This window comes from Hemitrygon akajei, chromosome 2 (assembly GCF_048418815.1).
Source record: "Hemitrygon akajei chromosome 2, sHemAka1.3, whole genome shotgun sequence".
NCBI classification, from domain to species: domain Eukaryota; kingdom Metazoa; phylum Chordata; class Chondrichthyes; order Myliobatiformes; family Dasyatidae; genus Hemitrygon; species Hemitrygon akajei.
Window position 1 is genome coordinate 62,472,601 of NC_133125.1, and position 18,398 is coordinate 62,490,998.

The 18,398-nt window shown below is 38.2% G+C and overlaps 1 protein-coding gene across 2 annotated transcripts in view; it reads right to left on the minus strand.

Annotated features, from left to right (window-relative positions):
- The window catches only part of rassf6 (Ras association domain family member 6), a 61,737-nt gene that overhangs the window by 21,182 nt on the left and 22,157 nt on the right, over nt 1-18,398 (minus strand). Inside the window, exons 2-8 of one of the 2 annotated variants that reach the window (XM_073023910.1) lie at nt 16,961-17,059; nt 13,497-13,575; nt 12,138-12,301; nt 10,455-10,552; nt 8,069-8,241; nt 3,173-3,274; nt 1,865-1,916 (exon numbers count right to left, since the gene is read on the minus strand). In XM_073023910.1, the coding sequence (XP_072880011.1) occupies nt 1,865-1,916; nt 3,173-3,274; nt 8,069-8,241; nt 10,455-10,552; nt 12,138-12,301; nt 13,497-13,575; nt 16,961-17,019 (727 nt within the window). In that variant the 5' untranslated portion in view covers nt 17,020-17,059. The remainder of the gene's footprint in view (nt 1-1,864; nt 1,917-3,172; nt 3,275-8,068; nt 8,242-10,454; nt 10,553-12,137; nt 12,302-13,496; nt 13,576-16,960; nt 17,060-18,398) is intronic. The other variant, XM_073023900.1, reaches the window with a different exon arrangement.

The following is an 18,398-nucleotide window of genomic DNA, read 5'->3' on the forward strand; positions in this document are numbered from 1 at the left end:
TTCTTTGGGAAGGAAGGTCCATGTGGAGAATTTTGGGACAGCTTTTTTTTAAATGTATTTGATAAATCATTCCTCCACCAACCCCCTGCCTCCTTTGGAAAAGCTTTGGGATTTAATTCCTGTTTCTGCCAAAGAAAGAAAGCAACACTACTTTTCCTCTCAAGCTCTGGTTACAGATGCCTTAGGATTTCATTCACTCAAGACAACTTTAAAATTTGAGAAACCCCATGGCTTAAGCATCTACCTGCTAAATCCTACGGGCTAACTGTGCAAAGGTTTAGGGCAGGGGTTCCCGAGGGGTCTGTGGACCCTAGGGTGGGAACCCCTGGTTCAGGCTCTGGTCACCCAAGTAACAACAACCAACCAGCTGAGCTTTATTTGCAACTGACACCTAGCCCTCTTCCCAAGAATATAAAAACATGAAATATACAAGCAGGAGTAGGCCATATGGCCATTGAGCCTGTTCATGTCAGATCTGGTCATGAACTCAACTCCACCTACCTGCCTTTTCCCCATAACCCTTAATTCAAATATAATGCAAAAATCTATCTAATTGTGATATTTAATAGAATATATTCTGTCTCTGGGCAGAGAACTCCATAGATTCATTACTCCCTGGGAAAAGCAGTTCTTTCTCATCTCCATCCAAAATCTCATCCCCAAACCTTGAGCTATGTCCCTCAGTTCTAATCTCACCAACTAGTAGAAACAGCTTTCCTGCCTTTACTATCTATACTTTTCGTAATTTTATATGTTTCTATAAGATCATCTTTCTTTCTTCTGAATTTCTAGCAAGTATATTTCCAGGCAACTCTATCTCTCCTTATATGCCTTATCTCTCCTACCACCCTCATACTGGAATCAACCTAGTGAACCTCCTCTGCACTGCCTCCAAAATCAGTATATCTTACCTGAAGTTAGGAGTCCAGAATTGCACTGAGTATTCCAAGTGTGGCCTCACCAGTACCCTCAACTATTGCAGCATAATCTGTCTGCTCTTGAGATCATTAATAAGTTTGTCAAACTGGAATACCCTTCCTGTATGCATTCTGTGTCTACCTGATGGAATGACCTTTATCCAGATATTTCTTCCTTAGTTACAGCTTAAGGCATTTTCCTGACTACAGCTAACTAGCATATAGCTATCTGCATTTTGACTACACTACTTTTTAAACAGTAGCATGACTTTTGCTGTCTTCCAATCTGCTTGGACCTGTCCATATTCCAGATAATTTTGGTAAATTATCACAAATGCCTCTACTATAACTTCTGTCATTTCTTTCAGTACCCTGCGATGCATCCCATCTGGACTAGGGGACTTGTTTGCCTTTAGGTCCATTAGTTAGTTCAGCACTACCTCTTTAATGATAGCAATTATATCAAGGTCCCCACCACCCAATGCATCCATAACATTTCCCTTTGGCATGTTAGATGTGTCCTCCACTGTGAAGACTGACACAAAAGTCATTCAAGATCTCAGGCATTTCCACATTACCCAACATTAATTCCCCTGCTCATCTTCCAGGGTACCCCGTTCACTTTAGCCACCCCCCATCTTGTTGTTGTCTTCCTTCTAGGAAGTCCTCAGGATAAAGACTGACTTGCTTCCTGACTGACTATAATTCTCAGGAGAGGATGATGTCTGTTCATGTATTCTTTTAACATAATATGGCTTTTCCACACTAGACATCCCATGAGCCTGATAGAGCAAGGTTATGGAGCAAAGTCAATGAGATCGTAGATAATTAGAGACCAGGTACAGGTACGTGCACATGCCTGATTGAGCTTCCCACTCCACACCATCTAATGGCTATGTGCACTATTCCAACCAATAGCAAAAGAGGAAATTATACAAGTCACTTACCTTCACTGGCATGAACGACATACAGTGCAAAATCATTGGGATCGTTTTCTACCTGTCATAAAATAAAGACATATCAAAGGAAAATAAATCGTAATGTACTGACATCACGGTGCCTTAGAATGATCTTTATCTGCATAACTAAATTCTTCCTGCACATTTCTGTTACACTGTAACGTGTCAGCTTTCCCTTTATAAATTCTTACTCTAGATTTCTCATAGAAGATCACTTTCTGGTTCATATTGTACCAACAAGTTCTCAAAATTCTCTGGCATGGCTTTCTGAACATTTTTTCTCAATACATAACCTTTCTATTGATGAAGTAAGAGTTTCAGCAAAATAAAACAATATGAAATAATAATTATTGCTAAATTTAGCAATCACCTTTACTATTTTACCACAAAATTAGAAATTAAAGCCTCGTATCAAAACAGTAACTAATCCTAGCAGTGTCAGCTGAAGTTGGGTTCTATGTGCATACTTCAGGAGCAATCAATTCCACTCAAATTATTTTAATGAGGAATAGTTAGACACGGGCACTTATCAAATTTTTTAAAGTTGTTTATAGAAAATGTGAAAGAGCAATTTTAAAGAAGAATTTTGGTGAACTTGTTGATAATTCATTAGAGACATGGCAGGTTTCAGTGCCTCCCCAGACTTCTGCTTAGCTAAAGAATACAGAGACCGCTCAACCACATTGTACCGACATTTGGTTTAAACAGAGTTGAGTTAGATTTGGATTCCCAATCTCCTCTCTGTAAGTTAGTCCATAATTTATATATTTAAATAGGCTGTCTATCATAAATCAAACACCAAATTTGCTCTTAACCTAGCTCTTCAATACTTCAGGGAAGGGAGTAGCTGAAGGGAAGAATTGAGCCAAGAGGAACAGGAATAATTCTTAACCATCCCAGGCAAATGGAAGAAGAAAAGGAGTGGAATATTGAGATGAATAGATGCATGAGGGGAGTGGGGTAGTTAGGGAAATATGGGAGCAAGGGAAGCAGGTGTATGAGGAAAATTGAGAGAGAGCAAGGCAAGGGGGATGAGGGGCTGAGGGAAGTGGAGCAGCAAGGTGAATGGAAATTGAAGGAGTTTGGGGAGCAAAGGTTATGTGGAATGAAGGATGAAGGATTTGAAGATAAAATGTGGGAGCAAATAGAAAATGGAAGTGAGAATGGTTGTGAGGGACTATACGAATAGTGGAACGGAAAAATACAATGAGCGAGTGAACAGGTATAGCGAGTCAGGAGTGTGGTGGTTTGGTTTTGACACTACTCAGAAGCATTACAGGTCCTTTGGAAAATTACCTTAAACTTTTGTAGGAGTAGTGTTATGACCTCCTTGGTTGTCAGTGTGCTGTTGATTCTCACACTGGTTACTGAACCTTCGGTTGGTATGAAAATAGATGTCTGCAAAATACAAAAATCCTTATTTCTATAGGTCACAAACTTTAATTTTTAGGGCTATTATTTCAATTATTACATGTTGTCCAGCACTGCTAAACTCCATGTACGGTGGATGCCTCCCTGGCCAGGTCAAGAAGAAACTCTGCTAAAATGTTCTCCACCATGCAGTCTTCCAACATTTCATGAAGCCAAAGACCATGAACTTGAGACAAAGGAGAAGTCAGACATAGGGAAGCAGAACCATCACATAGTAATACACCAGCTGGAACCATATGTTCAGTGTAAGTATGAACCATCAGGTACACAAACTATAGGCAGTCTGAGGGTTCATGAAAAATGGAAATAGCAGGAGTGAGCCATTCAGCTCTTTGAGCCTGATCTACTATTCAATATGATTATCCAAATCTAGTATTGTGCCCCAGTCTTCTTCCCATAGCCTTGATCTCTATAGCCTTAAAAACAACAACTCTTTCTTAAAAATATTTAATAATTTGGCTTCAACTGCTTTCTGTGATAAAAGAATTCCATTGATTTATCACTTGTTAGGTGAAGAAATTTTTCCTCATCTTAGCCCTAGTTGGCATTCCTATAACTCTTAGACCATTGTAAACATGCTTTCTGCATCTGATGCATCCAGTCCTGTTAGAATTTTAAAGGTTTCATTGAGATTTCCTCTTATTCTTCTGAATTCTAATGAACAGAAGCCCAATTGACCCAAACTCCCTTCACTTGTCAGCTGTGGCTCCTGAAAGTCCTGATGTCTCGATGAATGAATGGTCTCAGTCCAAAGCATTGACTGTTCATATTCCTGTCCATAATGGTGTCTGACCTGCTGAGTTCCTCCAGCATTTTGTATGTGTTAGTCATGAATAATTGATGTTAATGCTGTTGAATCTTTCCATTGATGTGGTGGCTTATTGGTTTCCAGTGGGCACATAGATATAAATGTGACCCTTGTATCAAGTTAATTTTATATACAATTCAGATAACTTGTGTCAGTTCCAGGATCTGAAATTAAACCTCCATATCCTTACACCCTGTGATATTAAAATGGCCATTTGGAATATTCTATTTTCTTCCTCCTTGTAGCCAAAATTTCTATTCGACTTTTATAATTTTTTAAATAAATATATTTCAGAAAATAACCCAAGTCCTAAAGAAGCTGTGTATTGGAAAAAATTCCCTTTGTTTCTAGTAGTTTCACCTCTGGCCTTTTCTACCAACCCAGAGATCCAGTGAATGCAGCATGAGTTTCAACAGGCTTGGTCATGTGTAAGTCACTTGGCACTGTCTGAGAGGATTTAATGATATAACGGCAGGAGAACAGCTGCTCTGCTGCTTGAAATAGAGTGCCCCCTTAATACAGTTTAAATAACGCCTTTGTAATTGACACCTATGATAATGAATAGTCAGTGAGGTCTATTTCCATCACGTGGTATTTTTCTTTAATCTGGCTTCATTGATTTCGATAGTGGAATTAATCATGTGTGAATTTCATGCCCATCCTTACTACTAAAAGGTGACATTAATTTGAATGTTCTACCTAATGTTTTCAATTATAAGCCACTGCAAATAATATATTCAGTAAGATCTTTAACTAAGATGTGTGTGTGTGTGTGTGTGTGTGTGTGTGTGTGTGTAAAATGATGTTTGTTTCATTTAAAGACAAGGAACAACTCTTTTTCAAACTGATCCTTTTTTCAATTTGGCATGTAAGCCATACTCCCTGAATGAACTAAGTTTGGTCAGTGTCCAGTTGCAGTGCAAACCACACCTTAGCAGCATGAAATGTTAATTTGTAGGACAGTCGACATTAGGAAAAAGACTCATAACAAATTATATATTAATGAGGATGTGTTTTACATTTTTTTCTCAGTTATAAGACAAGCTGGGTTTCACAGGCTGAATAAAACCAATCTCTAAAGGCAAGAGACAGCTATTTGGATGCTGCAAGGAAATACCTTTCCAGCCCTGCTCTTTGGAGGAGGAGTTTTCAACCCCAGCCTGCTAAACAAATTCTTTGATCAGAATACTAACTTTTTCACCTCCACCAATGACTGGATCTTTTCCCAAGCCACCTGATCATCTTAAACTTCCTTCACACAGTATTTTCTCAATCCTTCTGATTTCTTCTCCAATTCTTCCATCCTCTGAATGGCCTTTCTTCTCCTAGGCCCGACCATCCCGTCTTTCTGGCACCTGATGATTTTATCCTGGTCTCTGATATACCTTCCCTGCTGTTCTACTCTCCAGTCTTCTTCCCAGCTTCCGTTATCCTGCATTCTCTCCATTCTTCAGACTATTAACAGTCAGCCAGTCTCTTATTTTGCCTGCTTGTAGTTAGAAATAGGAACAGGAAATTTCTAATCTGATATAGACCCAAGAGACTGCAGATACTATGATGTGAAACAACAGTTTGCTGGATGGATGGCGAGTCGATCAGCCTCTTTGGCGGGAAATGAATTGTTGATGTTTTAGGTTGGTTCAGGAATCCTGTGACAGGGTTTTGACCTAAAGCATTAACAACTCCTTTTTGTCAACAGATGCTGCATGATCTGCCAAATCTGAAAAATACTAAAATAACAGGGTTGTGGTCATGGGTGACTTCAACTTCCCTAAAATTGATTGGCACCTCCTCAGTGCAAAAGATTTAGGTGAGGCAGAATTTGTTAGGTGTGTCCAGGAAGGATTCCTGACATAGTACGTAGGCAGGCTGGCTGGAGGAGAGGCCATATTGGATCTGGTGCTAGGCAATGATCAGTTCAGATGACATCTCTCAGTAGGTGGGTAGTTTGGAGATGGAGACCACAACTACCTGACCTTTACCATAACCTTGGACCAGGGATAGGAGCAGATATGGGAAAGCATTTAATTGGAAGAGGACAATTTATGATACTATTAGGTGAGGACTTGGGAGTTTATCTTGGGATGTACCAAGAGAAATGCACAATGGAATTGTGGGATTTGTTTAGGGAACTGGGAAAGGCAGAAAGTGGTATTAGATAGAGTATATTCAGTGTGGAAGTCAGTAACCAGTGGGATTTCGCAGAGATCTGTTCTTGGACTTCTGCTCTTTGTGATTTTGATAAATGTCTAGGATGAAGAAATGGAAGGGTGGGTTAGTAAGTCTGCAGATGACATGAAGGTTTCTGGTGTGATGGATAGTGTAGAAAGTTGCCTTAGGTTACAACTGGATATTGATGGATGCAGAGCTTAGCTGGCAAGTCGCAAATGGAGTCAATCCAGAGAAGTGTGATGTGAACTTAAAGGCAGAATACAGGCATAATGGCAGGATTCTTAACAGTGTGGACGAACAGAGGGACTTTGGAGTTCATGTCCACAGATCCCTTAAAGTTGCAGCACAAGTTGATGGGGTGGTTAAGAAGATGTATGGTGTGTTGGCTTTTGTTAGTGGGGATTGAGTTGAAGAGCCGTGAAGTAATGTTGCAGCTCAGTGAGACTTTGGTTAGACTACACTTGGAGTATTGTGTTCAGTTCTGGTCACTTCATGAATGTAGAAGATTTAGAGAGGGTGCAGAGGAGATTTACCAGGATGCTGCCTGTATTAAAGAGCATGTTTTATGAGGATGGTTTGAGTGAGCTAGGGCTTTTCTCTTCAGAGAGAAGGAACATGAGGTGTACAAGATGATAAGGGGAATACATAGCATAGACAGCCAGGGACTTTTACCTAGGGTAGATATGTCTAATATGAGGGTCATAACTTTAAGGTGTTTGGAGAAAAGTATAGGAGAGGTGTCAGAGGTAGATGTTTACAAGACAGGTGTGTGGAACATACTGTCAGGGGTAATGGTAAAGGCAGATAGGGACTCTTAGATAGGCACATGAATGAAAGAAAATGGAGGGCTATGTGGGAAGGAAAGGTTAGATTGATCTTGAAGTAGATTAAAGGGTCGACACACACTGTGGGCCAAATGCCTTTACAGTGCTGTACTGTTCTATTACCTCTCAGGAGTGGGTGAGTACAGGAGGTTGGGTCTATTATCTATCAAGAATGGAGCGATTACATGAATTTGGATTTACTAGGAATGTGTGGAATATACAAATTTGGTGTGTTACCTGTGAAGAAAGTGGGTATCCAAAACCAGGCACATCAACCCTTGGGAGGTGAGGAGAGAGGTATTAAAGCTTGGAGCACGTGTAAGCTGATGGCAGAGATCTTTGGGCAAAAGTCTTGCTTCACAGGAACTTTTAGGAATATTGTGGAAGAGTAGAGGACAGTGACTCCACAATGTTTTAATAACTACAGTCAGTAATGAATAATTGAAGCCTATGGTTTTCATTCAGCTGATTTTCTACTATATGTAAACAAACATGCACTTTAACAGCCTCTTACATCTTCAAGATCCAAAGAAGAATTTCACCATCAACAAAACATCTTTTAACATGTTGATTCTAATGTAAGTAACTATATATGACAGACAACATGCAGCAGAAATGTCCTAAAGACAGCAGGTATGGTAAACAATTACTTGGTTACTGGTGTTAGTTGAAAGATTACACAAGAAAATCTCCATGCTAATCATTGAATAGTGCTGTGGAATATTTTCAGCCACCGAAAATGATACTACTGAAGTGTCAAACTAAATTATGAGCTCAATTTTCTGAAATGGAGATTAAACTGATACATTCAGGCCACTTGATTTTCACCAAGGAAAGATATTGGATACCGATCATAGAGAGTGCAGTTTTCCTGTTGCATAGTTACAATTCACACAATGTACTTTGCAGCTTAACTGTACTTGTTTAGTAGAAAAGAACTGGATTCGCTCCTCATACCTCATAGTTGTAAAAATGGCCATTAATGGAGAAGCGATGGTGTTTAGCTTTCCGTGCTGTAGCCACTGCTTGGTTCTTTACCCTCATTGACACCAGCGACACATCACTCCTGGTACGTATTAAGGTGCCACTTTCTTGTGTTCGTTTTGGCTTTAATGTACTGGTTTCATATACTAAAAATATGGAGGAGAAGAAAGTATTAACTTACAATTTTAATGTGCCATATTTTTCTCCAGTGCTCAAGCTGGTTGAACCTTCATCCTCACTTTGCACAGACCAAAACTGTTGTTAAATGGTCAAACTTCAAAAATACATGAGATATATATTTCATAAACTTCATATATTTTCAGAAGCAGAATCACTATCACTATTATTATCACTGTCTTATATGACATGAAATTTGCTTTACAGCAGCAGTAATGGCATAAAATTACTACAGGTGAAATTAAGGTTAGTTCCAAGTCTAAGGAAGATGCTTTTCGATCAAGATGGAATCGAGCGATCCTGTTGAGATTGTAGCTCAGACTTAGTAGTTTTTTTTTAAGTTTGTAGGGATGTATTGAGTATACGAGTTGGAATGTTATGGTGAAGTTGTATAAGGCATTGGTGAGGCCGAATTTGGAGTATTGTGTGCAGTAATTTGGTCACCAAATTACAGGAAGGATATTAATAAGGTTGAAAGAGTGCAGGGAAGGTTTACAAGGATGTTGCTGGGACTTGAGAAACTGAGTTACAGAGAAAGGTTGAATAGGTTAGGACTTTATTCTCTGGAGAGTAGAAGAACGAGGGGAGACTTGATAGAGGTATATAAAATTATGATGGGTATAGATAGAGTGAATCCAAGCAGGATTTTTCCACTGAGGCTAGGGGAGAAAAAAACCAGAGGACATGGGTTAAGGGTGAAGGGGGAAAAGTTTAGAGGGAACATTAGTGGGGGCTTCTTCACACAGAGAGTGGTGGGAGTGTGGAATGAGCTGCCAGATGAAGTGATAAATGCGGGCTCACTTTTACCATTTAAGAAAAACTTGGACAGATGAGATGGTGTATGGAGGGATATGGTCCAGGTGTGGGTCGGTGGGACTAAGGAGAAAAATGGTTCGGCACAGCCAAGAAGGGCCAAAAGGCCTGTTTCTGTGCTGTAATGTTCTATGGTTCTACAAATGACTAAATAATAGTGCTTAAAAGAAATAACAAGGTGGTATTCATGAACCATTCAGAAATGTAATGGCTGAGGCTGTTTCTGAATCATTGTGTGAGAGTTTCAGGCTAGTGTATCTTCTCTCAAAGGCAGTGTAAAGGGGGGTTTCTTCTTTTTCTTTGTTACTGCGTATGTTAATCAAAATGGCTTCTTTGTTTTGTTACAAGTGGGAATGCTTCTTTGTTGCGAGAGAGTGCTGGAAGCTTGTTTGGGTTAAAGTTTACTGATAACGAGAATTGTATTCCTTTGTAAACCAATTGGGATTAATGTTGTTCTTTCTTCTGAGTCTGTAAGCTATTGTTGGCGGGCTTTTGGGGAGATCGGCGTGAGGGGGTGAGAGAGGGAGGACGTGATGCTGTAAACTGGGCGAGGAACGGACCCCAAGCGGGGGTCCGAGGCCAGGAGGTACCCCGAGGAGAGGAGACGAAGATAGATGTGCTTGGTTGACCACTTCGGGTGGTCCTGAGCTGCGAGTCGAGGAGTTCGGAGGGGATTGAATGGTGGCCAGAAGACTTCAGTAATTGAGCTCCAACGGTTGTGCACGAAGTGGTTTGGACTTTGATAAGTTTGGCACCTTTTCTTTATTTTCTTTTCCTTCATATATACTGTATGGTTATTAATCAGTTATAGTAATCCTTATAAATTGTAATCACTTAATCGCATATGGTGTCCTGTTTGTTCTTTGGCGAGGCGGGGACATCCAGCACATTATCCTTCAAATCCGTATTCTTCCTCATTTCTGCGATTGGTAGCTGCTGTTTGATCTTCTCCAAATGGAAACACGTGTCCTGCACTGCTCCTGCAGTCTCTTCAGCCTCCTGCAATCGAGATATCAGCTTCTTCTCTGGCCCCTGCAACTCTTGCCACAGGCTCAGCAGTTCTGACTCACACATCCCGGACGAGCCCCCACAAACCCACGCCTCCAAGGACATAGTAATGAGGTAATGAGAAAAGGTCATAGCTTGGATATGAGGTTCCTTAGTGAGGGATGCACCACCTCATACAGATATCCTCAGTGGCTGGGAGGGTTGTGCCCATGATGGAACTGGCTTTGTGAAAGAACCCATAGTTTTCTCAAAATTGATAATTTGTAAAATCTTTGTTCCCCCAACAGCATGTATTCACAATGCCATATTTTACCAAGGCCAGCTTTCTTGACGACCTTAAATATTGATCTAGGAACCTTACCCAGCTCCTTAGTGGCCTGCTCTTCCTCAACTTCTGCCTCCTCTTCCAGTTCTGTAATGTTGTACAAATTATCAAACTCTCCCCATCGTGTCATTCCTCTGCAAGCACAAGTTAATTAATTAACTGAAATGAAAATGAAGATGTTATGTCTGTAGTGTCGTTTTCAAGAAATCTATAATGCTGTTACAACTACTGAAGTATTTTACCTTTGGAAATGCAACAGCTGATTCGATCAACTATATTCACCATATATATGTATTAGGACTTTGCTGTGGTGTGTTGGCGCAACACGCAGCAAAAAATACAATATTCACCAATTATAATGAATAATTGTATAAAAATAAACTTGAGGTTAAAATATGGATATGGAATAACATAAACATAAATATCAGCACGTATTTACAATGTAACAGCATTGTTAAAAAGTGGTTTAAAGTGTTTCAGTGTAGTGCAGTGACGGGCATAATAGATAGAGGGAGGTGGGGTCTAACGAGAATGGTTGATCAGATGAGTTGCCTGGGCAAAGAAAGTTTTAAGAGATTGTGGCATTTCCTGTTTTAATAGCCCTTTAGTGCAATCTAGAAGGGAGCTTTTGGAAAAGGAAGTTTGTAGGGTGGGTAATGTCTGTGATAATTTTTCCTGTCCACGTCTTTGCCCTGGATGTGTATAAGTTCTGTAGTGTTGGTAGATTGCAGCCGATGACCTTTGCAGCTGACCTAACAGTTTTCTGTAGTTCTCATATATTGTCAGAGGATGCTGCATCAAACCAGACAGTAATGGCTGACGTCAGGATGTTCCCTAAGATGACAGTGTAGAATCGCACCAGCATGTTTTGGAGAAGATGAAATTTTACTAACTTCCGCAAGAAGCACATCCTGTGCCAAGCTTTTTTGTTATTGAAGGAGATATGGTTCTCCCACAGGAGAACCAAGTGTTGGTCATGGTTTCTTCCCCAAACAGCAGTTTGCAAATGATCTGATAATTCTTTAAGTGATAATGACTGAGGGATAGGTATTGATCAGAGTTTTGTGTGTCATGCAGTTGCACTTCACAGGATCATTCATATCCATTGGGTTGAGCAGATAGGATGTTATTGGAAGAAGTCTTTCAAAATATGAAACTACTGACATTGCAGTCAGTGCAGCTTATGAACATCATTCAGGAGTGAGTCAAAGTGAATCAGAGGCAGGAATGCAACAAATAGTTGTGTGTTGTGTGAAGGTTTTCCTTTGGTTTGAGAATGGTAGGTAGGTTAAGGGTGGTGGGTATTAGCATTTAGTGGAGAAGATAGAGAATATGGATTAATTGAGTCTGGAGGAGTGGCTGGTTAGAGAGCAGAGAAATCATTATACCAAGGACGATGGGATAAAATATTTTGGGGGAAAGATGACAGTCCAGTGGATAGGGAGCATTATTTGGGGATAAGGACTCTACTGTAAAGCAGATACAGTCAGGCGTAATTCAAGATGCTAGGGTCTGAGGGCAACAATTGAACATAGTCTGAGAGAAGTATAATCTGGAGTGCTAATATATAAATTGCATTTAAAACTACAATATTGTAATCCAGTTCTTAGCACTGTACTCCCATTGAGAGAGAATTGCCTGGGGTAATGTGTTTACTCTGCATTCCCATGCTTTGCAGTTTATCTACCAAGATTTAGAAGAATACAGAGAATCACCCACCTTTTGTTCATCACAGGGTCAGGAGTTTGGTCAGGAGTTTGGTCAGGAGTTTGGGCAGACTTTGATGGTAATCTGGATTTCTCATCATTGACCTGTAACCTTATTGGTTGTTTTACACTCCAGGAAATATCCAATAGCCCTTCCAAGACAATTTTTCCATTGCTCTACAGAGGGATTAATGAGAAGCTTAATTTATAAGGGAAACTTCAGAACACAATGTTATATAAAAAACAAAAGCAATTTATAACAGTTGAAAAGAATAGATTCAAATATTACACTCAGTATCTAAACCAGCTCAGCAGAGTTAGGTTCCCTTCAGGTTCAGAAGTATTTATGTCTAAAAATTAGATCCAAAATATCAACATGTTTATAAGTCTCTACTTATTAACTCTTAATCTAGTACTTTCCAAAGATAAAATTGGTCTCCCTCATTCCTGCTGGCATTTTCCAATGAAACATTTGACTTCCATCTCTTTATTTATCCACAAAATTTTCAATGCTGTTTTACCATCTATTTTCATAGTTTTGGTTGATTGGGCGAATCAGTTAACATCAACCACTTTCATTCATTCTACTTGTCAATATTTATGTGGGAATAATGTTATTTCTATCTGGGTTGTTTGTCTTGTATCCTTTGTAATGTTCTTTTATGTTAACACACCAAGGCAAAAAGCCAGTTTAGTTTCACACTAGCAGCTTAAAGATTGTGAATTCCTCAAACCTTGAATTTCTGTTCTCTGTGAATTTAAAACCTGTTTAATTGTTTGTCCTGTCTTTCCTTTGAACAATATGATTCAGAGCCATACACATTTTGCTCTGAATTCTTAGCAAACAATCAAAGACTTATTAGAGATAGTATCCTAATCCAATAGATCAGACTTTCTTCTCGTATTTGGCATCAAGTTTTGCCATGAGACAAAATGAACGATGACAACTGAGGGGGTAGGACAAAAAGAAAGAGAAATATCACTTAATTTTAATAGAACTTGAAAACAGTAATAGACACAAATTATAGTGAACTCCACATCTGATAGGATTCATTCCAATGTCATTGTTATCTCTTTAAAATATCATTGATGAATACTCCTGCTCACTTTCTGAATACATTAAAAAAAGATTTAACGAGTCAACGATAGAGAAAAGTATTCCTTAAAAGCAGAAGTTTAAATATCTTATGTTTCTTATTGGTAAGTTATATTGATTTAACCTATGTGCACTGATAACAGCAGTTGTTTTCTTACCAGTACACTGTACTAAATTGTATAGATTTGCTTTCATTTCTGCTTCAAGGAGAACAAGACAATGAGATTGGATGGTATTTTAAAATGAACTTTAATCTGCTTATTTAAATGTACTTACCTCATAAAATGACAGTTGAAAATTCCTCTTATCTTCATGAAAACAATTGTATGTTCTTAACAATGACAAAAACTCATGCCTGAGGAATATAAGAATGTAAGTTGAAAATCTTGGTGTTTATTCCAGCTATCTGAGTAATGAAATTGTTCTTCATAGTTTTGTAATGAAACTGTTTGCTCAAAGAATTGGATGTACTGCAGAATGAATCAGAGGTGCATTAGCTCTGTTGGTAAAGAACTGGATCATTATGGTAGAACCTGCAGATAAAGGGACATCTAAATTAACCACTGGGTCCTTCAAGTCTGCTTCTCCACCTGATCATATTTGATGAGTGAAATCTCAGTGATCAGACTGTAACCTGGCGATATATGATTTTAGCGTGGAAGATCAAGATTTCGCTCTAATGGAAATAATCAGTCAAATTGGTCCCTAATGAAATATTTTATCGGAGACTAACTTCTCTGATGAATTAGCCTTTGATGAATGAACTTCTTAACAGTAACAATACTCAATAAGTAATAGGACTTGTAATAAATATTGAGCATGACTTAAATTTTCATATGGTTTAGATAAATCTTAAGGATAATTTTGAGATGAGTTCATTGAGTATATCCAGGAACCGAGTAGGAAGTAGGCCTTTTAAAATTTGGTCATGTGAATCTGAATCATATTTATTATCATTGACATATGATGCAAAATTTGTTGTAACGAGGAAGAGTCCTATGGAAATGGTAAGTATAACATGAAGAAGTTTCACTTTCAGTTTGAGACCGAGAGACTGAAATCTAAACTTAAAAATGACAATTACAAGGTATAGTTGACCAAAGCAGACTGGAACACAGGTTAAAAGGCAAGACAGTGGTTAAGCAGTGGCAGAACTATACGGAAGTAACTCATAATTTTCCACAAACATATTCCATTGAAAAAAATTCTACAAGAAGAATAATTGATCTATGAACAATTAACAAAGCTAAGAATAGTGTCAAATTGAAAGAAAAGACATACATATTGAAAAATTAATGGTAGTCAATAAGATTTGAAAGTTTTAGGTTGATAAAGAAAATGGGTAATGAGAGAATGTTAACAAGGAAAATGTTGCATCATCGAGTTTCGACACTATAGCAAAAAGAAGTGAGTGCTTGAAGAACATTCCTCCAGCATTTTGTGTGAGTTGCCTGAAACACATATTGTTCTCTTAGAGGAAGATCTGCAAGAGTGGAAAATGGCAAATAAAGAAACAGAAGAGACTTTGAACAAATACTTCGTATCTGCTTTGAACATATTGAACAAATGATAGCATAAAAATCAAGGATAAATGGGAATTTAAAACAAGAACTATTACTAAGGGAGGGGAATACAAGTAAGCATATTGACTTAAACAGGTCCTCGAGATCTGCTGATTTACATCCTAGATCTTAAGTGTCTGCACGAAAAACAGATATATTGGATGTTAACTTCCAAAGTTCCCTAGAATTTGAAATTCAGCATGAAATGGAAAATTGCTGATATAGAACCCATAGTCGTTAAAGGAGGGAGATGCTGAACACAAGGTAAGTTAGTCTAACGTGTTGCTGGGAAAATGTTGGATCTGTTGTTGAGGAAAATGTACCACAGAATAACAAAATGAGTAATAGCACAGAAGGGGACCGTGAAAAGCATCAGTAATAGTTCCATGTATAAACAATCCAGTATTACTCAATTTCACACCCTCTGCCCATGTCTCTGCAATTTTTTTCTTCCAGTAAACAGTCGGGAATTTAGAAAATCATAATTCAATTTAGCAGGGTCAGAATGGTTGAAGGAAAACAAAATTGTGTTTGACAATTTTATTATCTTCTTTGATGGTGTAAGTAGAAGCTGGATACAAGAGAGCCAATAGATATTTATATTTCCAAAGAGCATTGGATAAAGTAGCACATGAAGGTTATTGTAAAACCTGGAAGCTCAATGAGATGAGACAATATAGCGGCATACATAGGTGGAGCATTAACTAATTAACAGAAAATAAAATGTTAGGATAAATAGGTCATTTGAACTTGGCAGGCATTATGAGTGAAATGCCACAGGTATAACTTTTGGAGCTCCAGTGTTTACAGTTTACATTAATAATTTAGTTGCTAGAGCCAAGTGTTTTTGCTGCTAGTACAAAGATATTGGGAGAGTAATTTACAAGGACGACACAATGAGTCTGCAAAAAGAGGCAAAGAGGATAAAGCTGTTTAAAATTTGACATATAGAGTATAATGTGAAAAAATGTGTTTATGCAATAGTTATATTAAGAAAGAGATGGCAAAGATTCAGATAAAATGGGTCACCTGTCTTAAATAGGAATGCATAGGAAGTTCTTCTCTCAGAGGGTTGTGAATCTTTAGAATAATCTGTATCAGAAAATTGAATATTGTTCGCAATAGGCAGCAAAGTGGAGATCTGATTAGCCATGATGTCACTAAAAGACTGAGAAGGCTTGAATAGCTTAAGACTTTCTGCTGTTTCTATTGTGTTAAATTTTTATGAATTAGTAAAGTGTTTTGCATTTTAGGGTCCATATTCTTAACTTGGAACTTGAATAATGGTATTTGGAGTCAAATTCCTGGAAAGTAGCCTTTGTGACACCATCAGACAAGGGAAAATCTGCAGATGCTGGAAATCCAAAGCAACACACACAAAATGCTGGAGGAACTCAGCAGGTCAGGCAGCATCTATGGAGAAGAGTATTGTCACCGTTTTGGGCCAAAGGGTTTCGCCCCAAAACGTTGACTGTTTACTCTTTTCTATAGATGCTGCCTGGCCTGCTGGGTTCCTCCAGCATTTTGTGTGTGTTGCTTGGTGACAACATCCATTGATATCATCATTTTAACATTGAAAAATGTTACAAGGTACTTAGAACCACTACTGAGGATAATAAATAAAATGTCAGAGGTAGGTTCTAAGGAGAATTTTTAAAGGAAGCAAGTGAGATGGGCCTGGGGATTGAGAAAAGGGATTCTGGAGCTTAGGTTTTGAAGTTGAAGATATGGCTACCAGTGGTGGTGTAATCAAATATTCTCTGGTGCATATGGAAGCTCACTTATTTTGCTGGGCTAAAGGGTTGAAAGAGGTTGTAATGATAAGAAAGAGCAATTTCATGGAGTGATTTGAAAATGAAGATGGTAGAATCAAAGCATTGCTTTGCTAGGAGACAATGTAGGTGATGAGAACACGTGGAGCAGAGTTTTTGAATTGTTATTAGCCTGTTATTAGCTACATGGCAGTAAGTGTAGATAGCTAATTTTTTATCACTAACTCTTAATAATTAATATTCTCTTTAAACATGAAGGTACCTTTAATATGTTTGTTTACAATGGTAAAACCAAAACTATTTCACTCATTCAGATACAAAGGAAACTCCACCAAAATAATAACTTCAGAGTAACGATTGGAAAGGCATCAAAGATAAATAAGACTTCACAAGAGAATCTTGGTACCTGGAAATGGTCTTGCCTTTACGAACTTGAATTTCAGGTTGCAGATGTACAGTGTTCATGACAAGTGCATTTATTCAGAGAACAAAAAAACCTAAAGAGCTGAATAAATAACATGGGATTTTTTTTAACAACTCATGCAATGAATATTGTAATATTTTCCCCAGAGGAACTCATTGAAAACATTTACATTCAATGCTGATGTGATATCTGGAAAGACAACCTTTCTGAACAACAACAGCCTGTATACAATTGAGCCAGCGCCATGTTATCTAGTCACACTGGTCAAAACAAACTCAGCCTTTGAAACCTCTGAAATAAAAGGCCTGATATGTCAAAGTCACATCCCTGCCTTCACCATTTGCCAGTCTTAAGAATATATTAGAATGCTTGTGAAGGTTCTCTGATTATTTTTTAATTTAAGTAAATAGTTAAAATGACAACATTAAAGTAAATGCAAATAATATAAAAACTGTGGATAAATGTTTCTGGTGCAGCTAGGAATGGCAAAGACTTCTCAGCTACCTCCTACGATTAGAGACAAAGTTACCAGCCTGTAATTGATGTCTTCTACATAGATCTCAAAATGATCAGATCAACTAGATGCATTCTTTGAAAATATATCAAGTTAGGGATAGATTTGTGAGTGAAAATTGCTTCATTTTCATGGATTTTAACCCAATTTCTCAGATAAATAGGTATGATGTGTTTATGGGGTAATTCAGTTATAAAATTCTGTAGGTTTATTGTTGTGTGTTCGGGTTGATAACCCATTCCGATTAATTTTGGATGAGGGAAGAATATTAAATTGCAGCAGTCTTATTGTTTAAGGTAGGCTGACAGTTCTCATGCATAAAGCAAGAAGCATTTTAACTGATGCAGGTGGGCTGCATATACAATCGACTGTGTGAGTAAGGTTCTTGTATTGTGGCAGTAATAGGTACCTAGCTCCAAAAAATAATGGTTTCTCATATTCTTGGATACAAAGTGTTTAAGAAAGAAAGGAAAGGGAAATAAAAAAGGCAGAGTTTTGATTAAGGAGAATGTTACAGTGCTGGAGGGAGAGAGAGGAAGTATTGCAAAAATCAAAATCTGTTCAAGAAATGGATTATACAATTAGGACTATTCTACCAGCTTTAACTTGTGGGATGGGTACTATGGAGCAGATTTGGCACAGAAATTGCAGACTAGTGCAAAAACTATAAATTAGTGATAATGAGTGGCAGACTTCAACCAACCAAATATAGACTGGCAGAACAATGGTATATATAAGAGGCTAAGTTCCTGAAATTTGCTGAGTTCAGTTACTGTGGTCTATCAGGAAGGTGATGCTGGTAAATCTATTTAGCAAAGTAAACTAAATATTGGTGGCAAAACAGCTAGGAAACGATATTTGGAATGACTGTGTGAAAGGATATAAACCCCTCCATAGTAAATAATT